The sequence below is a fragment of the Pelodiscus sinensis genome, chromosome 26, assembly GCF_052426305.1.
Source record: "Pelodiscus sinensis isolate ZL-2025 chromosome 26, ASM5242630v1, whole genome shotgun sequence".
Taxonomy (NCBI): Eukaryota; Metazoa; Chordata; order Testudines; family Trionychidae; genus Pelodiscus; species Pelodiscus sinensis.
Window position 1 is genome coordinate 6,764,157 of NC_143077.1, and position 26,858 is coordinate 6,791,014.

Consider the following 26,858-nt stretch of genomic DNA (forward strand, 5'->3'; position numbering starts at 1 on the left):
GGTAAGTGTCAATTTAACGTTCTTCTTTGTGCCTGTCCTTTTTCCTTTCCATTTCTACTTAATGGTTTTATAATGAATTCATTTAGAACCATTTTCTGTCCTAAAAGCGCCTTTATTTTTGATTTGCCTAAATTACCATGCACTTCCCTCGGCGACACCTGGAGTGTTGCTAAAATGAAGGTTGCCTGTTTAATAAAGACGGGCTGCCCAGCTGCCCAAATAGAATAAGTGTTACTTAACCAACAAAGACTTTTGTTGTAGAACAGTTGTGGTTGTCAGCCAATAACACACAAACACAACAGCAGCAATTTATATCTAATACCTAGCAGAACATACACTCCAGTCTTCTATCTACAACTATTTTCCACCACACACAAGCCATGGCATTAATTGTGCTCCCCTGGGAATTAGGGCTTCCAGTATGCCCATAGTACCCCCTTATACACCAATCTAATGTTGTTTGGCAAAAAAACGCCATGCAGAAAGGCAGGTGGGGGCACAGAATATCACAGCTATCATAGTGGAGGCCAAGTAAACTCACAGGGATGGCATTTTCCTGCTCCAAAGTCATAGCCTCTGCCACCAGAGCTAAAGGAGAATCTTCACAAGCCATAATGAGTCTATGACACGTGCATAGGAACACAGCTCCAATTCTGTCCAGTAAAGGCAGTGGCGCACATACAGAGAGTTGTGAACATCTGTGGACATATGTTTTATATCCACAGGTCAGTTTTTATGCATCCAGATGTTAGAGATACATTTGTATCCACTCTGCAAATGTGCGGATATCCACCTTGTATACGCAGTTATCCATATCTGTGGATGTGGACGTGGATATCCACAGATCATATTTGCAGATGCGGATGTGGATACCAATTTTGTATCTGTGCAGGATTCAACACATACACACCAGCTATTATGTTACAGTACCAAAAATATGTTTCCCCGGGCATTTCAGAGACTGTTTCCATGCAAAAAGTCAGTCCAACTATGCATCATATAAGTTTTTACTAATAATTTCCCACTCCTCATGCCAGTAATACTGGTGCCTAAATACTGGTGCTGTTGGTGCATTTATATCTTTGGCCTAGGAATGAAGAACCTCCTGCATTTCATTTTGCTTATATCCATAGCTATCAGTTCTCTCCTGGAAACAGCATACTGGACCATACATACTGCTAAGGCATGACTCTTGCCCATAAGCAATGCCAACATCATATTTGCCAAAGTAGCACTTCCTTATTTGCCAGACCTGTCCATCACTGAGGCTACATCTAGACTGAATCCCTCTGTCAACAGAGGGATGCAAATCAAGCACATCAAAATTTCTAATGAATCCGGGATTTAAATATCCCACACCTCATTAGCATAAATATGGCCACCGCTTTTTTCCGAAACAGTTTGGTTTTTTTTTTTTTTTTTTTCGAAAAAACAGCAGTCTAGACAAGGATCTGTTGAAAATAAAGACTTTTTCGACAGACCCTGTATTCCTCCAAAAATGAGGTTTACAGGATCCGTCGAAAAAGGCTTTATTTTCAACATATCCGTGTCTAGACTGCCTTTAAAAAAAAAACAAAAAAAAACTCAGTTTAAAAAAAAAAGTGGCAGCTATGTATATGCTAATGAGGCACAGGATACTTAAATCCCTGCTTTATTAGTAATTTCGATGTGCCTCATCTCCATCTATCGACAGAGAGATGTAGTCTAGACACATCCTGAGGGTATGTCTACACTGCATCCTTAGCTTCAAATGAGATACGCAATTTGCACTATGCAAATTGCGTATCTTATTTCGATTCTTTTTCAGAATAGGCTATTTTGAAATTTGGCGCGTCTACAAGGCACCAAATTTCAAAATAAAGCACTATTTCGAGACATCCCTTATCCCTCATGGAACAAGGTTTACAGGGATGCTGAAATAGTGCATCTGCTATATTTTGAAATAGCAGGTGCATTCAAAAGACACGGGGTGGCTATTTCGGGATCTCTCTGGTATCCCGAAATAGCACTGCAGTGTAGACGTTCTCTGAGACATGAGCTCAGGACTCATGTACTATCATGGCAGATCATCATGTCAGGGCTAATTTCCTAGCACTATAGACTGAAGAGAAGAATATACCAGGGTTGGTATCCTAAAGAGATAAAATTCCTTCAACAACATCTAGCACTGGAGACCCAGATGCAGATTCTAGCTCAAATTCCATCACCACCACCCCCCCAAAAAAATCTCAACCAACCTCCTCACACCAGGATGTTAGAAGGCAGGATATTTGACTCTTTTGCACCGCAAGGAAGAGGTGAATTGCACAGAGTGTGGGCAGCTCCAGGGGCTTCAGGCAACTCAGAAGAAGGAATGAACATGACACAGAAAACAAGAATTTCAGGCCCCCACTCAGCCACTTGTGCACACGTCTCCCTTCAAGCGCATGGCTAGCCTCACTGAAATCCTTCCTCCCTTGGTCAAAATCAATGGGACTCCTCCCTCTGCATGTGGCCAAGTACTTTGCTGGAGCAGGGCTGACAGCTTTCTGGGTGAGCACTGGGAAGGAAGCCCAAAGGGCCTGTTGAGCGATTTCAACATCACAGCAGATAGCCCTAAAAAAAGCAGGCAAAAGACAATGAAGAGATGACATTCAAATATCTTTCCATCAGGGATCCCAGCACATCTAGAGAGAAAGAATAAGGGCAGGGTCCAAGTGTTTTTTTTTTAATTGACAGCCCAATGTCATCAATGCAAAACAACAAAGCGTTGGATCTTGATAAGCATACTCATGGGGTTTCACCCAGCCCCAGTGCAGTCAACGGGGACCTTCAGCGATCATATCCACGTTCCCCAAAGCTCCTCCACCCCACCAAGGAAGCCAGACTAGATGCTTCCATTTGCTTCCTTCTCCCGCAGCTCAGTGCCTTTCTCCCTGCTGAATGTGATCCCAATCACGAGTCACCAGGCCAGCTTCTTCTCCTAAGAGATGCTCCTTAATTAGCACAAAGGGCTCTAGTCAGACTCATGGTTTTCTCGTGCCCAGGTGCAGTACAAACGTTTATTGAAAAGACAAGGTGCAAGGACTTACTGCATATATTCTATCATTAACCCATTTCTTCATAAACTGACCCTCCTCCCCAGTTAAAAAAAATTCTTGCACGCACAGCACGGCTAACTAGAGATGCAGAGGGTCAAAGCTAATCGCTTTCATTCCATCCATTTGCATTTCAGCGGTGTGCAGCCAGCAAAACGGATCCCTTTGCCGGCGTGTCGCAAATGGGTTACGGAAGATGAGAGCAGAGAGATGAGCTCCACTCAGGCAATTGGATCCAGCAGCCAGAAGATCATGGCTCAACAGGGCAGCTTGTATTTCAAAATATCATTCCGCTCCTCATATACATGGCAGGTCTCCGTGATATACAGGCATTTGGGTGATTAGAAAAAAATTGAGAAATATGTGTTTACTCTGTGTCTGAGCTTGACAGAAAGCAAATGCACAGCCCATTAAGTGCAGAAGTGGGATTAAGACAAAAGAATACTATCAATCAGTGATAAACAGTGACTGATAACAGTTATAAATATGTATAGACTGCAAAAATCTGCAGAACAAATGAGGGTTTCACCTGTTATTACCGGCTTGCTCCATAAATATTTGACTGGCGTGGGAGTATTTCCATTTTCAAATAATTCCCCCCTCTCTGTTGTGTCGGCCTCTGTAAATATGTTTGCATACAGTAAAAAGATAGGAGCAAAAGGAGGTTGTTGTGTCTGCTTGAGAAAGAAGCCCCTTTTTGTCTGATGCTATGGGGCTACACTGGCTCCCAAGATTCCTAGTACTGATTTCAACGACATCAGTATTTCATTCCTAGTTTTTTAAGCGAGAAGGGTTCACTGCAGTCATTTAATCTGAATGCCACAAACCAAAGAATTTATACTTTCATCCCAGAATTCCTGCAGTGGAAGAAATTCTTCTTCCCTGCTCTAGAAAGAAACAGTAACGTGTCCGAGAATTTACGCTTTAAGAAGAGTCTGCCAAAAGTAGGGTTTGAGCCTTCATGCTATTGGAACTTAAACCCAAAGGCTACTCTGGTGATAACCAACTTCTGAGATACCTAGAAAGAGATTGGAACAAAACAATGTAAAAAAACCTAATTTATAAGAACCTGGAGGATAATAGGATTATAAGTACTAGACAAAATGGATCTATCAAGAACGAATCAAATTAAACCAAGCTACTTTTCTTCTTTGATAAGGTTATTGGCCTAATGGAAGAACAGAAGCTGTACATGTAATATATCTTGATTTTAGTGAGGCTTTTGGCATAGTCCTACATGTTGTTCTCATGGGTAAACTAGAGAAATGTGGTCTAGATAAAATTACTATAAAATGGCTGCAAAACTGGTTAAAAGACTGTACTCAAAAATAGCTTCTAAAGATTCACTGTCAAACTGCAAGGAGGTGGGAGAAAAGGAAGGGGTGCAGTCATGCAAGTGTCTGTCCTAGGTCTGGCTCTACTCAACATTTTAATTAGTGACTTACATAATGGACTTGAGAGCATGCTTATCAAATCTGTGGATGACACTAAAAGCATGTCTACACAGCAGGGCTAAAGCCGAAATAAGCTACTCAACTTGAACTATGTCAATTGCGCAGCTTGAGTTGAGATACCTTATTTTGACTTTTGGCACTGTCTATGCAGCAGGAAGTCCAAGAAAAAGCACTCTTCCTCTGACTTCCCTTAATCCTTGTACAATGAGGGTTACAGGAGTTGGAGTAAGAAGTCCTCCAGCTGGACAGTATTTCAACATTATGTTGAAATAACTGCTTGTAGTATAGACACAGACTTCATTATTTTGGAATAATGCTGCCGTGTAGACGTAGTCTAAGAGGGCCAAGGTGGCTAGTATTTTGGAGGACAGGATTAGAATTCAAAAAGACCTTGACAAATAGATCTGAAATCAACAGGATGAAATTCACACACACACACACACACACACACACACACACACACACACACACACACACACACACACACAAAGGCTTGAATATTACAAACTACACTTACGAAGGAGGGGGAAAAATCAAATGCCTCCCCTACAAAATGGGAACAACTGGCTAGCTGATAGAACTGCTGCATAGAATCTGGAGGTTACAGTGGATCACAAATTGAACAGAAGTCTATTATGTAGATATTGGGATAGATGTAGATATTGGGATAGAGAGTACACTTATTAAGTTTGCAGATGATACCAAACTGGGTGGGGTTGCAACTTCTTTGGAGGATAGGGACATAATTCAAAATGACCTTAGCAAGTTAGAGAAATGGTCAGAGATAAACAGGATGAGGTTTAATAAAGAGAAATGCAAAGTGCTCCACTTAGGAAGGAACAATCAGTTCCATACATACAAGATGGGAAGCAACTGTCTAGGAAGGAGCATGGCGGAAAGGGATCTAGGGGTCATAGTGGACCACAAGTTGAATATGAGTCAACAGTGTGATGCTGTTGCAAAAAAAAGCAAATATGATTCTAGGTTGTATCAACAGCTGTGTGGTAAGCAAAACTCGTGAAGTCATTCTGCCGCTCTACTCTGCACTAGTTAGGCCTCAGCTGGAGTACTATGTCCAGTTCTGGGTGCCACATTTCAAGAAAGATGTGGAGAAATTGGAAAGGGTACAGAGAAGAGCGACAAGAATGATTAAAGGTTTAGAGAACATGACCTATGAAGCCAGGCTTCATGAACTGGGCTTGTTTAGTTTGGAAAAAAGAAGATTAAGGGGGGACATGATAGCGGTTTTCAAATATCTAAAAGGGTGTCACAAGGAGGAAGGAGAAAATTTGTTCCTCTTCGTTTCTGAGGACAGGACAAGGAGTAATGGGCTTAAAGTGCAGCAGGGGAGGTTTAGATTGGACATTGGTAAAAAATTCCTAACTGTCAGGGTGGTCAAATATTGGAATAAATTGCCAAGGGAGGTGGTGGAATCTCCCTCTCTGGAGATATTTAAGAACAGGTTAGATAGACATCTGTCAGGGATGGTGTAGACGGAGCTTGGTCCTGCCTTGAGGGCGGGGGCTGGACTCGATGACCTCTTGAGGTCCCTTCCAGTCCTATGATTCTATGTGATGCAGTTGCACATAAGAGACAGAAGGTAACTGTTGTTGTCTACATGGGATTGGTGAAGCATTAGCTGGAGTACTGTGAGCAGTTCTGGATGTCACACTTCAGGAAAGACATGGACAAATTGAGGAGAAAGAGAGTCAAAAGAGTATAGGAGCAGCCAAACTGGGTCAGACCGATGGTCCAACTTGCTTAGAATCCTGTCTTCCAATACCAGATGCTTCAGAGGGAATGATCAGAACAGATAATCCTTAAGTGATCCATCGCCTGTAGTCTATTCCCACTCCAGAGAAGAGCAACAAAAATGGTAACCGGTTTAGAAAACCTGACCTATGAGGAAAGGTTAAAAAAGACTGGGCATGTTTAGTCTTTACAAAAGAAAACTGATGGGGACCTGATAATAGTCTTCAAATATGTTCAGGGCTGTTGTGAAGAGGACTATGATTACTTTTTCCCCAGGTAGGATAAGAATTGGTTTAATCTTCAACAAAGGCAATCTACATTAGATGTTAAGGAAAACTTTCTAATTATAAAGATATTTAAGCTTCAGAATTGGCTTCCAAAAGAAGTTGTGGAATCTCTATCCTTTGACGGTTTTAAGAACAGGTTAAACAAACACCTGTCAGGGATGTTTTAGATATATGTAGTCCGGTCTCAGCACAAGGTCTTGACTAGTTGACCTCTCAAGTTCCTTTCTAGCTCTGCATTTCTGTGATTCTTTCAACTTGAATGTTGTTGCAAACGTTTGTTTGTGTCTTATCAACTGGCATATGGATTTCAACATTGGCCAATTTGTAGCCCACTTCTGTGATGAACTTAGCCTCTTGTGGTTCCAAGCTTGAATGTGGGGGGGAGGGGCGAAATTATATATGCGAGACCATGCTGAGAGACGTGTCTGTACAGAGTTCCTCCAGGTCATGTCTGTTGATCCTCTATAGCTTTTTAATGAAAAAAAACTGAAGTAAAAAAAATCTATTTCCAATTCTCTAGAAGACAGAAAGACCTTAGTCCAATATATTTACTTACACGACACTTATTAACCAAGTACTTCTTTCAGTTGACATGATAAAATTCAGACCATTCCTCCTTAGTTTACTAGGCCCAGTCTATCAAAATAGGCCTGTGGTAGCATGGTCCATGGGTTGGGCCCTAGACCATGAGTGGAGTGACCTAGGTTCTATTCAGGTTTTTCCATTCATCTGCCATTTGATCTTAAGCAAGTCATTTCCTCTCTCTTTCCTCTTTTACCCTTGATTGGTCTTAACCGGGCAGGCTACAGGTTCTTTGGGACTACAGCATCTGTACGTTGCCTAGTATAAAAGAACCTGATATCAGTTGGAGCCTCTTTCAGTACATGTGTAACACCACCAACACACATCAATAATAAATAGAATGACAATATTTTACACTGACAGTTGCATGGGAACAAATTACTATAAAACCAGGTGCCAAACAAAAGCCGGGGGGGGGGGGGGTGGAGGAAATGAGATCAGCCATATGCAATATAATAGAGTCCTACCCTTTCATTTTAACGTTATTTTAATGACATGCACAGGGCTGGCCTTACCATGGGGCAAACTGAGGCAGCTGCCTCAGGTGCCAGACTGTGGCCGGGGGGGTGCCACTAGGACCCAGAGTGTAGAAATTGTGTTTGTTGCTGGTGCATATGTAGGTAGCAGAGCAGGACCATGAGAGGAGTAGAACAGGAAGAAGGCAGAATTGAGATCTTTCAAAGTTTTGGCCCAAGCAAGGGGGCATGAGGGCTTCATTTGAGCTCCCCGTCTCAGGTGCCAAAATGTTGTGGGCCGGCCCTGGACATGCAGGCTTAGCAGAGAACTAGCCCCAAATGGGGTAAGGATTTCAGTGACGCTTCCCCTTCCCCTCCCCCCCACTCTTCTTTTGCTTAGGAGAACTTTATTTTTGTTTTCTAAATAATCATACCATTGAAGCCAGACCATTGTGTTCTTTATTTACCAAAAGGATCAAATGTTTGCAGTTGCTCTCCCCCCGTACGATAAGCACCAATTCAGAGTATTCCATTGAGAACGCTCACCACCCTCTGCAACGCAGCAGGAGGCATGAATGCAAGTCAATGGGCACAGGGGAGCTGTCAATTTTCTATTTGATATCACTCGGAAGAGCATTCCACAGTGTCACTGTATCTTCTGTGATCGAGTAAGATTGTATCGCTTCTTGTAGACAGTCATTAATTCTGATAAAAAGGAAATGCACCGCCTGAAGTGGTGCCCAGCTTCAGAAACTTTGAAGGTCATGTCGTAGAATCATACAAAAATGGCACTATTCTAAAGATTAACAGAGTTCTGAAGGTTTTTTTCTCTCTCTCTCTTCCCCCCCCTTCCCTTCCCTTCCCTTTCCTTCTCCTCCCCCCAACACATACATTTTTCCTGCCTTCAGGCAGGACTTCTGGTTGCTAATTCTCTTAGGGTATGTCTACACTAGCCCCCTAGTTCGAACTAGGGAGGCTAATGAGGGCGACCAAAATTACTAATGAAGCACAGGATTTAAATATCCCATGCTTGATTAGCATATGCCCAGCCGGTTGTCATTTTGGAAACTGACTAGCCCAAAGTAACTGCCCACGTTTATACGTGGCAGAGAAGCGGGATTCCGAGATAAACCCCTTAGTTTGAATTAACTGTTAAACCTCATTCCACGAGGAGTAACAGTTAATTCGAACGAAGGGGTTTATCTCGGAATCCCACTTCTCTGCCGCGTATAGACGTGGGCAGTAACTTCGGGCTAGTCAGTTTCCAAAATGGCAATTGGCCGGGAATGTGCTATTAAATCCCATCCTTCATTAGCAATTTTGGTCGCCCTCATTAGCTTCCCTAGTTTGAACTAGGGGGCTAGTCTTGCCTGTTCATTACATATTTTCACACCACCAGATAATAATCCTCCTTCATACTTTTTCTTCAAGCACTTTGCAAACCACAGTTAAGTCTCACCAGACTGATAAGAATTACAAGAGACTGGAGAACTGAGGTTAAATGACTTGCCCATGTTCAGAACCCAAATCTGTTCCAAGGCTAGACTGCACTCTTAAATCAGAAAAAGTTATGTAATTTGCTCTACGCAAATTGTGTATCTTTTTTCAATTTAATTTTGAAAAAGGCTTTTGAGAAATTTGGTGCATCTACATGGCACCAAATTTCGAGAAAAAGTGCTATTTCATGCCATCCCTTATTTCTCACAGAATGAGGTCTACAGGGATGGCAAAAGAGTGTGTCTGTTCTTTTGCATTTTTTTTTTTGAAAAAGCAGATGTGTTCCTTGGATGTGGCGTTGCTTTTCAGGATATTTCTGGTATCACGAAAAAGCAATGAAGTCTAGACGTAGCCTTAGACTCTAATTCTTGCTAGGCAGTGTTGTCTGTCTGACTCATTCTGGTTGTGTAGGACATTTGTTTCCACAGCTGGTTGCAACGCTCAGAATTTATTCTTTGTGGAGAGTAGCCACTCATTTTTGGTGAGAAAAATGTAAATAGTGGTGCAAATGGCAGTCAATACCTCAGAGTTATGAAGTGGCCAGTCAACCACACACCCCATTTAGATCCAGAAGTATCCAATCAGGCAACAGCAAAGGGCATGGATTAAAGTGCTCTCTTTCTGCATGGTTAAAAAAAATGTGACAAATTACACTGGAGGTAATAAAATTATGAAGGGAAAGTTCCCCAGGACAGAGGAATTTAGTAGACATGGATGTTTTTTCTCTATTTCAACTGAATGAACTGAGGTCACCTTGAAGGCCTGAGGTGATTGCAGAGGGCTGTGTCAATGATCCCACAGAGAACCAGGACAAAGGATCCTGTATCCGATCTGACAGTAGTCAATGACAAATGCTATCCACCCTAGCATTTAGGCAGCGCTCAACACAATATCTCAGGCGCTTTGGAAAAAGACAGTACACTTAGTTCTGCTGTGCTTATATAATGTGAGTGTCATGCAGATGAAAGGACGAGGAGTCAGGAAACTTGCGTGATCCATGTGATCTCCCTATCTCTCACTTTCCCCTTCTGCAAAATGGGGATAACATGTCTTGCATATGCATTCTTCATATAAGTTACCATGATGCTAAAAAGGGGGAACAATTTCACCTATGAGAATGGACCAGTTTTTGCCAACACTTTGGAAGTAAATTTGCCGCGGGTGAATTTTTCAGTGCAGGAAGCCTGACTTACATTGATAGCAAGTTATGGTAAGCAAGAGGTTTTGGGGGAGAGGAGAGCAATTTATTTTCCCCTTACTTACCACCTTGGAAGCTTAGCTTTCCTCACTGGCTCTCAAGTACAGATTACCCAATTCATTTTTTTCCAGAAAGACAAATAGATTATCAGCATGAAACAGGTATTTTTGAATAAATCTGTATACGGGTCATCCTGTATACTGTCCTAAGCAGTGCCAGGCAAGTTTAAGATTTCAGTTAGCAATAATCATGCCTTGGATTAACCTCATTGGCTACAATACTGCCACTGCGCAAACAGTTACATCTTTCAGCCAGTTAAATGTGGCCAGAGAGAGGACATTTTGCAATTGCCTATGGACAGTATATTGACAATAATCATTCCCTTTAATGCTCCTTGGTAGGTCTTCAGGAAAAAAGAACAAACAATAAACCTCATCAATATTTTGTTTAATACAGCAGTTGCCACTAAAACTGAATCTAGTGCCAGATAGTTACTCAGTGGTATGTTATCTTAGAATCTACAAATCACCCTCATACTTTGAGAAGGAGGATACCATGGCAAATCTTAGCAAATGTATCTAACAATACCAATTCCTGAGCTAGCCTAGAAACTTTAAAATATTGGGGAAATATCAGATCAATTCCTCAAGTATGTATAATCTCACAAATCTCTTTGACTTCCTTGGAGCTACACCCATTTATAGCAGGTTCAATTTGCCCCACCATCTGGATTCATTCACTTGTCTTGAAAGATACACCCCAATCTTTCCTCAAGCAACTGAATTCAGTGCGGTCTGAAGACCTGCTTATATGGGGAGAGGACTGGGAGAAGTGCAGGTAACCAATGAGTTATGCCAACACAGATATGACTCATGACATTAGTACAGAATAGATATTTCTGGACAGTAATTGTAATGCTTCCAAATTCTCTGTGACCATGAATGGCAATATAGTGCGTCTGAGAGAGTTACAATTTTATGGATACTTCTTAACAGAGTACACAGGTATGATTATGAAATATGGGGGTCTAAACATGATGTGCAAACTCTATATGTGAAGGCCATCAGCAGCAGTTAGTAAGCATCTGTGCTGATTGAAAGACTCACCTGTGCAGAAATTTTAGGTTTTAAAGTTGGGTTCTTCATCTGATACTGATCCCCACAAGCACTGTCTAGAATTAGGGTTATTTCCTTGCCTCAGAATAAAGTCGGGGTTGGGCCACTGATGACCCAGAGTTAGCATTAGAAATAGAACTGATTGGAGAAACCAGGCAAGGGTTGTAGTCCCAGCGTTAGGAACTCTCCATGGTCCTGACCTTTGTCTTTTGAAATCAAAGGGAGTTTTGTCATAGGTTTCAAGAGGGGTAAAACTTAATTTGGCAGTAAATATAAAGCACTTTTATACCAGTTTAACTGCATCCGCAGCATGGGGAGGAGCAAAACATCATCAACATTCTTTGACTGACATGAATTTTGTATATCGGAAAGTCAACTTTGACCAGGAAAGGTAGGAAGATATCTCAAAAAGCACACAAGGAGGAGCAGGTACTTGAACAAACCTTTTAAAAACTGCTGCATAATGTATCCATTGAACAGTATTCATTATCCTAAGAGAAGCATTTAAGTCATCAAAAAGGCAAGAGATAAAAGGGAAAGGGTGTTTGCCATTCATTTATATATGGAATTATTTAAATATTTATCCTTAAATGACTCCTCTCTCCACATGCCTTCCGGACTTTATCCATTCATTAAGTGTATTAGTGAGAGAAATAATCAGGTTTTATATTTGTACTGAATTTACATATTCCCCCCCCCCCCAAACTTAATATCATAAGAATATTTAAATTGGCTAAAAAGAAAATGAGAGAAATAGCATATGAGTGTAATTTTCGACAGATTCATCACTTAACAATGCAAAATTCCATCCATACCCAAAACAGTGGGAGTGTTGTGCACTAAGAGCTGGTAAGAAAAACTTTGATGTAGCCATTTTCCCGAGGTCAAAATTGAAACACTGAAATCATGTCAATTTTGTCAGAAAAAAAAGTGACATTTAGGGAAATGGGAAAACTTTCTAACATCCCAGTTCAGCACTGTCAGAACAAAACAGTTCAACTTTTGATTTTGAAGTGGCCTTTTATTATTTTTTTTATTTTGGTTTACACTATATAAACAGAAAACTCAAAATGTAAACATTTCAGTTTTGTCCGAACAACTTTTCTTTCAATCCAAAACTTCACTTTTTTTTTTTCCAAAAATTTTCTTCTGCAGAGAATTTTCTAATGTTTGGAGATCTCAAAATCTGTCATGACATAAGATTTCCATCCTCCATACAACTCTTGCGCTCGGTGCCTTTGAAAATCTAGCCCAGCAGTGAACTGAATACAATGACTATGCATGAGACAGACAAGGTGCTCTGGCGGGTAAGGCACTATAATGTGAGTGCTGCCCTTAACCAGACTCCCATCCACACTCAAAAACCTCCAGCCTGAATTAACTTAAGCTAGCTGCCTCCTTGATGGTGTTGGTTGGTGTTCAAGAACTGCTCATAATGCAGTGGGGATTCAGGTATTTTGTGCTGCTAATGCAACAATTAGCATTGTTCCGGTGTTTTGCAACATCAACACTCTCTCTGACCTTGGCTAACTTGAGAAGAGCCTAAAATAATCATGCAATGAAGATGAATACTCAGCAAGTCCTAAATTTAACATGATACTCAGGCCTCATCTATATTTCTGGGAAGATGAACACTCCAGAGATTGATCTTCCGGGGTTCTATTTAGCGGGTCTAGTTAGGACCTGCTAAATCAAACACTGAGGGCACACACCTGCCAACCCCAGTACTCCTCAAAGTCAAAAGGAGTAAGGGAAAATCGACAGAATAGTTTCTCCCACTAACCCCCGACAGTGGGGCCATCCCAGAAATTTGGTTTAAGGTATGTCAGCTCCAGGTATGCAATTCTCGTAGCTGGAATTGTGTATCTTAAAAAAAAATCTCTCCATTAGTGTAGACCTGGCCTCACATCAGAGGATGTCAGCATCTCAAATCACTAATACCTGCGTAGCCCTTATTCTTCTGAGCAGGTATTATGAAGGCAGAGAGCACTGTCCTCCTCTACTACCACCTAAGGAGGGAGATTATACATATATATATTTATTTTGCCTTGTATTCTGTTAAATACAATTAACTTGCTCTAGGAGGAAACACAAGTTAGCAGTTGGGGTGCTTGACTGGGAGTCAAGTGACATAGCTTCTGCTCCTGAACAAATCACTGTTCCGTGTGACCTTAAGCATGTTCACTTCTGGTCTCTGTACCTCAGTTTCCCCCTCTCATGCTTGATCTAGATTGTCAGCTATGCAAGCCAAGCATTGTTTCATGCCATGTATTTATACAGCTTGTAGCACAATGGAGACTATCTTGACTGAGCTATCCAGACACCGAACCATGAAAATTGGCCAGAAGAATTGGCCTTCTTTCTGCCTGCCTTTCCCCTTATGCTCTGAACTTCCTTCGCACTATTTAGAATAAGGAGATTGTGTCTTACTAAAAATTAATACAGAACCTACCTAGCACTATGAGGCCCTGATCTAAACTGCAGCCTCCTTGCACTACTGCAGTCAAGATAAAAGACAACAGCAACATATGGTTTAAATCCTTGACTATGCATAAATTTATCCAAAGGGCACTTCTCTCACCAGCCTATTAAAAATAAAGTACGCTAACATGAACATTGCTGCTTTCCTTAAAAGACCTCTTGGCAAGTTACTTTTACTGGTTGAACAATCAGAAGAAAATGTTCCTGTTTAAATATTTACAGAAAATGTTTAATGTTTAAAACGAAACGATGTTTTCGCAATTGCTTGAACCGATATTAAAGGAAGTATTGAAAACAGTCCTGTGTTCTCTAATGACAGGGTTTTCACTTACGGTCATCATCACTGTCTAGGCTGCTGTCACATCCACATGATGCTAGGCAATCTCCAAGCACCTCACCCCAGAGTTGTCCGATGCCACTTCGCCAATAGTAAGGTGGCCAATATACAGGGCATAAGAATGGGGGCTGGGAGACCTGGGAACTATTCTACTCTAATCCTCTTTACGCTGAAGGCTGGCATTTATTCCTAGCACTGCCACTGAGTCACTACTATGTGACCTTGGGGAAGTTCCATCTCTTCCCCGTACCAGTTTCCCATTCTCCTTACTATATATTTGTGCTGGGCACTGCACAGATGTGCGTGGATATAAGCTAGAAACTCTAGACCAGTGTTTCTTAAACTGTGTTCCGGTGTGCCACGAGACAGTTGGAGGTTTGCCGCAGAGACCAACAGAGTTCAAAATGGCCACCCTTAAAGGGGCAGGTGACTTTTTTTTGCTCAATAACTCCCCCCCCCCCCAACCCTTTTTTTTTTTGGATCAATAACTTTTCACCATCCCCCCTTTTTTTCTTTTTGCTCAACAAAAAATCCTCAGTGTTCATTTAAAAAAAAATTATTTGGTGTTCCTCGGTCTTAAAAAGTTTAAGAAACACTGCTCTAGATGCTCCAGGGGAGCCTAGATCTAAGCTAGACCCTCTAGATACTACTATAGGGCAAACAGGGTATGTCTATACAGCAACACTATTTCAAAATAACTAGCATTATTTTGAAATAACTACAGCAGGCAGTTATTTTGAAAGAATGGCAAAATACTGTCAAGCTGGAGGACTTCTTACTCCAGCTACTGTAACCCTCATTGTACAAGGAGTAAGGGAAGTCGGAGGAAGAATGCTCTTTCAAAATAAGTGCTGTATAGACGCTCCCAATTTCGAAATAAGCTATGCAAATGTCGTAGCTCAATTTGCATAGCTTATTTTGAGTTAAGCCCTGCTGTGTAGATGCACCCATAATGTGTCCACTTTAAGGTAAAACCTGTCCTGTTAAGAAGCAACTCTTGATATGACCAAGTGTGGACCTGCATTCTCCAGCCCTGAGGAAAATGGGAACAACTTATATTTTAAATGATAAGTGTTACAAAAAAATCTCTTATCATAACTTCAAAATAAAGTACTTTCTGATCCATCTAACAGTAGGGTCCTAGAATGCTAAAAAGAAGGACCTGCACCAAATCCAAGAAACAAGCATGCCTAGAATTTCTGAGATTCAGATCTCGTGTGGTACCAACTGTACAGTCTGAACCCATCTCCTCTAATGCAGCGCTCATAGGACCAGGTTTGCAGCTCATATAAATCACTGTATTCCTACTGACGTCAGGCACATTAACTATGTTCAAAAGTTTCAGGGGGTAGCCGAGTTAGTCTGTAATAGGAAAACCTTAAAAAAACACAACAACAAATAGTCTGGTAACACTTTAAAGACTAACAAAACATGTAGATGGTATCATGAGCTTTCGTAGGCACAACCCATTTCTTCAGGTGACCAGAGTGTGCTGTGCCCACGAAAGCTCATGATACCATCTACGTGTTTTGTTAGTCTTAAAAAATAACAGTCTGGTAGCACTTTAAAGTTTTTCACATTAACTATGCTCATTCACACCAGCAGAGGGCTGTCTGATAAACTCTGAATTATATCTTAATACAAGCTGTGGTATCTCTTACCCACTGCTCTCAAAGGGCACTAGGCATTTGACAGAATCAAAGCTACTTGGTCAGTTGATCAGACAAATCCTAACAAATAAGGTCAAAAATAGGTACTTCTTTTAAAACACACATTTATCAGAACAGTAAAAATGGGATTAAAAAAAGACTAAGGCTGTATGGCCTCCAATAGGTTTAATAAATTACTTATGCCTAGCTACAAACAATAAAAGTTACTTTATAACTTATTTTAACTCAGGAAAATGTGAAACACAATGAAATGAATATCTACGGGCAGGCAGAAATAATGTTAACAGTATGTTCGCCATAATATTAAACAAGCTGACGTCCCTATATACTTAACTCCAAACCTTGTTTAATGTTAAACAGTAACTGAGTTATGCCATCACTGTTCGTTCATATATTTAAATAAATACAGCAGGCATTTTACTGGTATATTTGACAATTTCTGACTGTCATCAAATAATAGGCAGTCAATTAACCAACTTGCCAAGCCTACTTACCTCTGCTGATTGCTCCCTCTTGGCTCAACTGTCAAGTTTACATGTGCAAATACATGCTCTAGGTAGCAGAATGCCATCTGAGACTTAGAATAAGGGATTCTGCTGCCCAATTTTAGACTCTTAAATTTGGAAAGCCATTGTAAATGGAAGTTTCAGCCTGGGGACACCATGCGCAGACAGCCAGTTACTAGAAAGGGCTACATCCCCATAACTAGCTCCAATTATTTCAACCCCATGAACAGCTCCAAGTTATTACTCAGGTTTAGCTGTGTTCCTGCATAGCCCCACAGGACAGGACTGTGAGAAACCATTGTTGCAAACTAAGGTAACTGGAGCATCCCTTTAACAATGATGCATTCACCAAAGCATGGTAGCAATAGCAGCTTTAAATCCGAAAACTCCAGATGTACTCCTCGTACCCATCCCAATGATGTCAGAGGGAGTTAGAGCACTTAGCACTCTGTAGAGGGATATCTATACTTATTGGAGGATCAACGCTCCAGAGGTCGATCTTCTGTCATTCAATGTAGTGGGTCTAGTATAGACCCTCTAAATCGAACTCTGAGGGCATCTCCCACCAGCATCAGAAGGCAAGCCGACAGGAACGTTTGCTCCCATCGGCCTCCCGCAGTATGGATGCCACTAAAGCTTAGCTTAAGTAAACTGGCTCCAGTTACACATTTTGCATAGCTGGAGTAGCGTACCTTATATTAGAGAAGAAACAGTCAACAACTCAGGAGAGGATGGGGTAAACAGACCACTTTATTTCCAACACATGTTTATCTCAGACCCCCAACACAACATTCTGAGTGTCAATAATTTGGCACCAGTTACACTCCTTCATCCATTTTAGTATGTTAATTCACATATCTATCACTACATCCCCTGAATCCTTAATATTAATAGGCAGGTGATTATTATTATTATACCCGCCCCCGTTTACAGGATTTTCAGTCAGATCAGCACTTTTCTACACTACATACTTTCCCAGTCAACAGGTTACAGAGATTATAAAGATTGTGACCCTGAAAGTATTTTTACAGAGCAAGCGAGAAGACAAACCAAAGAAAACACATTTGACTCTTGGAGACTGGAGGAAAGTTTTGTCCGGGCTAATGATGCCAATGGGATAATCTCACTGAAGCCAATGGGAGGCACATGCCTACATCTGAGGGAAGAGCTGTAGCTCTAATGTGAATTCCTCTAGAACAAGGCACCCTCTAGCCCTGGAGGGGGAAGAAAGCAATCTCTTGTCCTCATCATCACCTAGACCCAAAGAAGAAGATTCTATTTCCATATTCCTTCTGAAGAGGAACTTTGGCAATATGCAAGGTGTTGTGAGAAAAAGGAATCTGAGAAGGTCACGTTCGTATGATCCTACAGGAGTAAATAAGGTCTCCAGTCCTCAAGAGCCAGCGCTGCTGATAGCAATCCAGGAAGAATTGTGATAGCTAAGGACAACAGCCACTCTAGATGGTCTAAATTAAGAACACAGTGAGATAGATGCATTTATACTCATGCGCTCATCACAAACACATGATGAAAATTCCCCAACGTACAGTAAAGCAGTTTATTAGCAAGTGTCTCATTGAATTAAGTTTACTCTTATTGTATTAGGGAACTTTCATACCACATTAAGCTGCAACACAATAGGGTGTTTGCTAACACAAAGAATAGAATTACTAACTCTCTTTCAGAAATTACTTAGACATGACGCACAGAGCCCCACAGCAGAAAGAGCAGGGGAAATTCTTGGTAACGGAGATTAAATGCAATAGAAGAGCCCTGTAAGGTTTCTCATGCACAAGGGTGAATTTCACCAATAGGGAATACATTAATTTCCAACAAGCTCATTCTTCCGCACCAAGAAGTTCAGCGAAGAATGACACACTAAACAAGGCAGTGTCCCTACATGGGTACAATATAAACACATTCATCCAGTCCCCCCATTATACCACTAGTCTCATATATCTGATTTCTGTTGACTTTAAAAGCAGATATTCATAGCTATCCAAACACAGAATTTGATCTACTGAGAGGACTATAACCGTAGCTGTTTACATGTTCCCATTACATAAGAACTAGGGGTCACCAAATGAAATTAATAGGCAGAAGGTTTAAAACAGGCAAAAGGAAGTTTTTCTTCATGCAGCACACAGTCAACCTGTGGAACTCCTTGTGAGAGGATATTGTGAACACTATGACTTTAACAGAGTTCAAAAAAGAACTAGATACATTCATGGAGGTTAGATCCATCAATGCTTTTTAGCCAGGATAAGTTGGAATGGTGTCCCTAGCCTGTTTGTCAGAGGCTGGAAATGGGAGACAGGGGAGGGATCACCTGATTCCCTGTTCTGTTCACTCCCTCTGGGGCATCTGGCATTGGCCACTGTTGAAGACAGGACACTGGGCCAGATGGACCTAAGAACTGACCCAGTATGGCCATTCGTATGTTCGTAACTCTTTCCATTTGAAAGGTATTCTTGTCTTATCATAAGTGAAAACCAAAAGAAGACCAGGCAGCCATAAGAAAAGATTATTGTCCGTCTGTTGATGATTTCACTGATGGCCACAGTCACGGTGAATGGAACAGCAACTTTCTCTTCACGGAGTCAGATTTTTATTCCCTCCCATTGCTCTTGCCTATTGCTTATTTTGGCCAGCTTACTGATGAACTTTGATAAATGGTGTACAGTCATCCATCTCCTAGCGTAGCACTTAGATGATGAATGGAGTACATTTGGAAAGCAGACCGAGGAAAAACATAAAATTGATAGCCTAGAAAAAGAAGAAAACTGCACACTGGCAACAGCTGCAAAGTTTAATAAGGGAAGGTTGAATCACAAAATATTAGCGGAACAGAGATTGAGACGTTGAACACCCAAGAATCAGCAAGTTCTCATTTTAAGAGCCATTCTGCAACTACGTGGCAAGTCCAAAAATCATTTAGGATTTTCAGTGGGACTTGAGCATCTCCATACTAGGGATGTTAACGGGTAACAAGTTAAGCGGTTAACCACCAACCCAACCCGGCTAGAGCAGCCCTACCTCGCCGGGCCCATGCTGCAGGCGGGGGAAAAGGAGGCTCCAACCTGGCCAGGCCTGCCATATAGCACTACAATCAGAGAGCACTCCAAGAATATTCCCCCCCACGCAGTGCTGTGTGGTGGGGCCAGCCCAGCCTGAGCAGCCCCTGCCCATGGCACAGCCCCTGGTGCAGTGGGCCCGGCTAGGCTGGAGTGTCTCCCCCCCCCCCCATCCACAGCATGGTGCAGGCCCATTCCAATTCAGCGAGGTTGCCGCACTGCGGGTGAGGGGGTACTCCAGCCTGGCCAGGCCCACCGCACCACGCCACAGACGGAGAGCCATTCCATCTGTTAAAAAGTTAACTGTGATTTTAGATTTCCTACTCCACACTTTTGAAAATCTCACACTACATGGAACTCACTTCAGAAGTTTTATTATAGATGGTTGCCCAGCTGCACACATGTAAACAAATAGCAGCTAGAACCTCACTCACTTTTTGTTTTGCGAGTGGCAATCCACCTTCACTGTACTACAGCATACCTCAGTTGGGACCCAAGCGATCGCTGACGTTGCATAAGGAGGGAAGAACTTACCCGTTTCTCCAATCCCAAAAAAGCGTCTGCAGGGCAGGTAAACTAGAAACTTGTGGGCTATGTCTAGACTGGCATGATTTTCCGGAAATGCTTTTAATGGAAAAGTTTTCTGCTAAAAGCATTTTTGGAAAAGAGCGTCTAGATTGGCAAGGACACTTTTCCGCAAAAACACTTTTTGCGGAAAAGCATCCGTGCCAATCTAGACGTGCTTTTCCGCAAAAAAGCCCCGATCGCCATTTTCACGATCAGGGCTTTTTTGCGGAAAACAAATCTGAGCTGTCTACACTGGCCCTTTTGCACAAAAGTTTTGTGCAAAAGGACTTTTGCCCGAACGGGAGCAGCATAGTATTTCCGCAAAAAGCACTGATTTCTTACAGTAGGAAGTCAGTGCTTTTGCGGAAATTCAAGCGGCCAGTGTAGACAGCTGGCAAGTTTTTCCGGAAAAGTGGCCGATTTTCCGGAAAAACTGGCCAGTCTAGACACAGCCTTAAAGTCAAGCAAATTGAATCTAGGGTCGCTAAAGCTACATCTACACTGCACAGTTATTTCAAAATAAGCTATTCTGGAAGAGTTATTCCAAAATATCTTATTTTGAAATAGCATGTCTACATTAGGGAAGCCTGCCTCGGACTCATTTTGAGGCTTCCCTGGAGTGTAGACGTGCTATCTCGATTTAGAGCCCCAGGAAGAATAACTTAGAATGGCCCCGGTGAGGGGCTATTTTGAAATAGCAGCAGTGGGGCATCTACACATGCCTTATTTTGAAATAGCTATTTCGGAACAGGCAATATTCTTCATAGAATGAGGTTTACAGAAGTCAGAATAAGCCATCCGTTATTTCGAAATTATTTCAAAATAACAGAATTGCTGTGTAGATGCTCGCATAATTATTTCTGAATAATGGTCATTATTCCGAAATAAGTCTGCTGTATAGACACACCCTAAGACAATCTACATAGAACCCTGTGCTAAGCGATTTTTGCAGCCCTGTTTCAAAATGATTATGATGATTTGAAGTACGGTATTGTGCAGAAGAGTCAATCATGGACCAGCATTTCATTGTACAGTACAAACACAGAATGAAAAGAGACTCCCTCGGTCCCAGAGAATTTACAGTCTAAGAAAGAACGCCAGCCTGCTTTTCTCTCGGCATTCTAACATTTGTAATACCGATACAATTCAAAGGCAACTAACTGCCACTGAAAATGACTGGAAGTTGGGAATTTAGCTATGCTCCGAGCCACTGAAAACCTCCGCCATTTGCATTTTTGATGCAAAACTTGCTGATTATATTTTCCATAATGTTTTTCCTTTATTTAAGCACACCACTGCCTGCCAGGCCATTGCAAAACCAGATATTTTGCTTATTATGACATAGTCAGGTCACAGAGAAGCACAGGGAGGTCTGGCTGTTCACTAGTTTCCTTAATAAGAAAATTACTTTGCATTAAGTAGTGATTTCTTTCCTAATAAAGAGATTTTTCACTCAAAACAGGACTATTAAGTGAACCAGTCATCACTCAAAATTTTCCTAGGGCTCAGCAAAACCACAGACAAATCAGCTTGTTTTAAAAATTAGAGATTTCAGTAAATACAAATTTCAATTAAAAAAACCAAGTTACAATTTGAAAACAACAAGTAGTCCCGTGTCACCTTGGAGACCAACAAAAATATACAGTATTGTGAGCTTTCCTGGGTAAAACCCACTGCACCAGAGGATTTCCACTCCAGCTCATCATCGGATGAAGTGGCTTTTATCCACAAAAGCTCATGATATTACAGATTTTTGTTGATCTCCAAGGTGCCACAGGACTACTTATTGTTTTGAAAGTTACAGACTAGCACAGCTACTTCTCAGACTTTTTAAAATTTGAATACATCACAGTTTTAACAGGGAATTTTGCCCACCTAGTAGCCATGCTGCTTTCTGAAGCTCTCCTTGGCTGCAAACAGCAAACCACAGCCAGTGGGAGCCATGTGGCTCTGTGGCTGCGGCACCGATAAATAAACTGGAATGGCCTGTTGGCTGTTCTCTTAGAGTATGTCTACACTGCAGAGTATTTTCAGAAAAATGGCCGTTTTTCAAAAAAAAAAAACTTCACTTACGGCCACACTGCACTAGCGTTCTTTCAAAAGAAAAATCAAAACAACAGAGGGGGTTTTCCAGCATTGGTAATCCTCTTTCTACGAGGAGGAAGCCTTTTTCCGAAAGAGCTCTTTCAGAAACAGGCGTGTGTGGGCAGGGAAGAGGGAGTTCTTTCAGAAGAAGAGGAAAGAGGAAAAAGCACAGGTGCCCTCGTGGCCATTCTGCCCATAGTAATCACAGTTTAAATGCGAGATGGCATCCACACTGAATGGATGCTCTCTTTCAAAAAAGCAGATCGCTTTTTCGATGCGTTTTGGCAGTGTGGATGCACTCTTTCGGAAGAAGTTCTTTCGGAAGATCTCTTCTGGAAAAGTTTCTTCCGAAAGAAGCCTGCAGTCTAGACATAGCCTCCAAGTGGATCCACGGACCACTTTGAGAAACACACTGCTCTAGTGATATCCAGGCCCCTTTACAACCCTTATCACCGATGTCTCCAAGCTCTGTGAATACCATCGGTGTGTTAGTGGCTTACACTCAGATTTCCAGGCCATCCTTCTGGAGTCATATTGTGCTTGGTAGTAATTGACACTGAACAGGAATACCTGCTGTGATCAGTCTACAGGAATCTTGCTGATTCACTCCACCATGGCCTCTTCCCCCAATCTAAGCCCATTTATGCATTCTACACCCTCGGCAGAATCCCCCACTATCTTCCAGAGAGCAAAGGTAGTTTGTGTTCATCAGCATAGGCGTGATTTGCCAGGGGGGTCCCTTGGGAGAAGGCAAATCCCAGCAGCGACCCTCCACCACTGCAAAGTGTACCGCGTAAGAACTTGAGTCTAGAGAAGGCTGAGCATGTGGGTTTCCTTTACACACCGCCAAGAGCAATGTCATGTCCAGCTTCTTGATTAAATGCTGACATCCCATAATCAAGACAATTCTCCAGCATAGCGAGACATGGTAAAGACATGATTTATCCACCCAGCTGAACTCCACTACATACCACAGTGTGTTTTCTTTAATGTTTCTGCATCTCTAACCCAGATTTTCTAGATGGGCTTGCGGAGACACCAAGAGGATTGGTCCTAAGTCACACAGTGAATATGCAGCTTAAAATTAAACACAAAATCTTTGTCAAGTATCAGAGGGGTAGCCGTGTTAGTCTGAATCTGCACAAGTGGCGAGGAGTCCTGTGGCACCTTATAGACTAACTGAAGTGTTGGAGCATAAGCTTTCGTGGGCAAAGACCCACTTCGTCAGATGTATCAAAGATGAGGCACAAAATCTTTGAACACCTTCCTCTTCCAATATCACAGCCTTCACTTCAAGTGCTCCACGAAGCAGCCGCTTCACGTCACAGAATTCATTGTGCGATACCAGCACCAAAATGAAGTTTTATTAGTTCAATCTTAAAATCAGAGACCCTGGAACTTATTAGCATTAATCAACAACCTCAGAATCAATCTGGGATCATGTCTCTGATTGTCACTCTGTTTGTCTGTGTCTCTTTCTTTCTCGCACATGTCTTTTTAATGATCAGCATCTCTATTTAGCACATTATTCATAATATTATGACAGCGCTCAGGGTCTCAACTGAGACAAGAATGCCATTACACCAGGCATCGGAGTAACATGTTATCTTTGACAGTCCTCACCCCCAAAATGTTTACTATTTAACCAGACATTGCAGAATCAATGGGCTATTATCCTGTGTTTATAGACAGTGGAAACTGAGGCAGGGACCTTAAAGTGATTTGCTCAAAAACAAACATGCAGTCTGTTACACAGCCAAGAATTAATCCCATATCTCCTGAGTCTTGGTCTAATCTCTTAACCACAAGGCCACCCTCTAAAATAGCAAAGCTTTGGGTTTAAGGGAAGATCTTCCTTACATCAGACTTCCTCTCTTCCAGCTCCATTTCTAAGGCTAGGTCTACACAGAGGGAGAAAGTTGAACTAAGGCCATGTCTAAACTAACCATGCTGGAGATCAATCTTCCAGCATTTGATTTAGAAGATCTAGTAAAGACCTGCTAAATCAAATGCTGAAGTCACCTCCCGGTTGATATTGGTATTCCTTGATTCACAAGGAGTAAAAGAAGCTGAGGGCACCTCCCACTACAGTATTTGCATAGCTCTGCTTAAGATACATCGTCTCCTGCTGCATTATTTACATAGCTGGAATTGCGTGCCTTAAGCCAACCTTCCAAATCTAGTATAGACCTGGCCTAAGATACACAACTCCAGTTATGTGCATAGAGTCAGCGTATCTTAGTTCAACTTACCACAGCATCCCCACTGTAAGAGTTCGACAGGAGCAAACACTCCCATCGACTTTCCTTACTCCTCATGAATCGAGTCCTGGCACCAACCAGGGGCATCAACATCCCTTACTTCTTGACCCCATGGAGTACTAGGCGCGAAGGAGACACCATCAGTGGTCGATTTAACAGGTTCTTACTAAGGATATCAAGGACTAGTCGCTCCCCCACCTTGCTGCCTCTATCAGATATAGGCAGCAAAGGGGAGGGAAGGGGGTACTTCAAAGGGGCAGCCCCACACCACTGAGCCCAGGATCAGCTGTGTGGTGCCGCCCCTTTGAAACGCTGAGGTGGTGTTTCAAGGAGGCGTTGTGGAGCCCAGGGTGAGCTGGGGACTCCCCAGCTGATCCCAGGTTCTGCAGAAATGGCATGATATGCAGCGCTCACCGTTTGGTGCAATGACTCTCAGCACCCCCCAAGGTACAACTCGCTCCAGCTCCCCTGCAGAAGCCTCCAAGTATTTTAACCCCCATGGCAGGTACCTTCGCCATGCTTATAAAAGTTACCCATTGTTGGGGCACACCCTGTACCTTGTTCTCAGGTTCCCCGGCTGAAGCAGTCCATCATAGACGGATAATACATCAAAATCTTCCTCTAAGGCGAAGGACTGGAACACAAGCTGTATTCTGTTCTGCGCCTCGGCAGTGATTGTCCATGTGCAGTTTGCATAATTCGGATAGCCGTAGGGAAATCCAGGGCTTTGTATCGTCCCGTTGGGACCTTGAAAGACGTAGCTGCAGTTCTGGGCTGGTGAGAGAAAAGACAAACATATTATCTACTGTATCTCTGAGGAGAGTATGTGTGTCCAGCTGGCCAGCTCTCTGTGAGAGCGTTTGTTCAAGAAAGCCTCCTAAATTTGGTAAAAACGAGGACCACCAAATTTGTTCTGCGCCTTCCTCTTATCAAAATATAGAGCAAGGTCAGGGTTTGGTTGTGCTAGGACAATGTGGAAAAAATGGGGTGTGATAGCAGGGACAGTTATTCTCATGAATGACCACAGGGGGGCAGCAAGCACAGGGACAGTTATATACCTGAATGAGCACAGGAGGCAGCAAGTGTCCCAGCCCCAGGGACCAACCACTGGCCAGCAGCACAGCCCCAGTCACCCCAGGGAGCAGTTGCTGGCAGGGCCACATGGACCCCCACCTCACTGGCCCCAGAGAGAAGCCATCAGGAAGGCTGCATGTGCCCAAGGCCAGCCCCATGAAGAAGCCGGCAGGTGCCCCCATCCCTTCCCCTGAGCACCCCTTCACCTCCCAGCCCCCTGCTCTGCATCCTGCATCCCCAGCCCCCTACCCAAAATCCCTCCTCAGCCCCCAACCCCGAGTCCTGCACCCCACCACTCCCCAACCTCTTGCCCTGAGCCCCCACATCCTCAAGCCCTAGCCCTGACTCCTGTACCCCTCACCCCCCAGCCATCTACCCTACAAGACCTGAGGAATGTCGGATAAATCTTCCGGTTGTTTTATACTTCATAAAATCCTACCCTGCCACCACAGTGCAGATTTCCTTCTATCCGAGCCAACTTGCAGGTGGTTCGTTTTCAAAAAGTTGCTGGAAAATGATGATTTGTTCGGGTTGGAAATACACCTGCTTCATTGGAGCTACGTTCATCACATACGGGTCATAAAACAAGCCTGAAGCATCCAGAGGCTATTTTTTTCCGCACTTCTCAAGGCCTGGACTACACTTAAATTCAGCTCCGTCGATTTACACCATTCAGAGCAAGAAAAACGCAGCCTTGAGTGCCAACATTAAATTAATGGAACTGGCCCTTCCCCTCCCCCTACTGACAGAGGTTGGTCAACAGACTAATTTTCTATCAAGCTAGCAAGATTTTAACTGGTTAACTGGTTATAGGTTTATATTAACAGTTAAACTCCATCTAGGGTGCTGCCTGCTGACCCTGCATTCGGGGTTCCTGTGGGCTGCTGCCGGCTCCCATTCAAGGGCTATCACAATTGCCACTGATGGGGTCCTTCCATGCTGCTCCTTGGCTGCCGGGACCCTGCACATGCCAGGATCAGTGCTCCCTGTAAGCTGTGGGGGCCACTTAGCAGGGATTCAAATACCACCCAGCTGACTTGCAGAGCGACCGCAGCTAGGATTTGTGTTTCTATTGGTGGTGCACAGTTGGCACATAAAAAATTTATTCCACACACAGATAGGAAAAAATCTTCACATGGATGGAAAAGGTTAGAAGGAACATTAGCCAGCATGCCTGCTGGCCGCAGAGATCGATTGCAGGGCCAGCCGCCTGGATCCCAGCAACAGCATAGCTTTGGGGGTGGGGCCAGTAACCAGCACCCCACGTGCAGGACACCCCCCAGCATTCTTCCCTCCCTACCCCCAGGTCTCTGGGTAACTGTTTAACCATGTAACTGATCGGTTTTGATCAGTTACATGGTTATTGTTCTTATACGTCTTTATCTG

The 26,858-nt window shown here is 42.7% G+C and overlaps 1 protein-coding gene and 1 non-coding gene across 2 annotated transcripts in view; both read right to left on the reverse strand.

The window, feature by feature from the left end:
* Positions 1-26,858, reverse strand: part of CSMD2 (CUB and Sushi multiple domains 2) — a 734,622-nt gene that overhangs the window by 657,452 nt on the left and 50,312 nt on the right. The window contains exon 2 of the mRNA XM_014578911.4: positions 24,956-25,172. Coding sequence (XP_014434397.4) covers positions 24,956-25,172 — 217 coding nt within the window. The remainder of the gene's footprint in view (positions 1-24,955; positions 25,173-26,858) is intronic.
* On the reverse strand, positions 10,458-10,600 carry LOC112547546 (U4 spliceosomal RNA). The gene has a single exon (XR_003091309.1). It is a non-coding gene; the product is annotated as a U4 spliceosomal RNA (small nuclear RNA).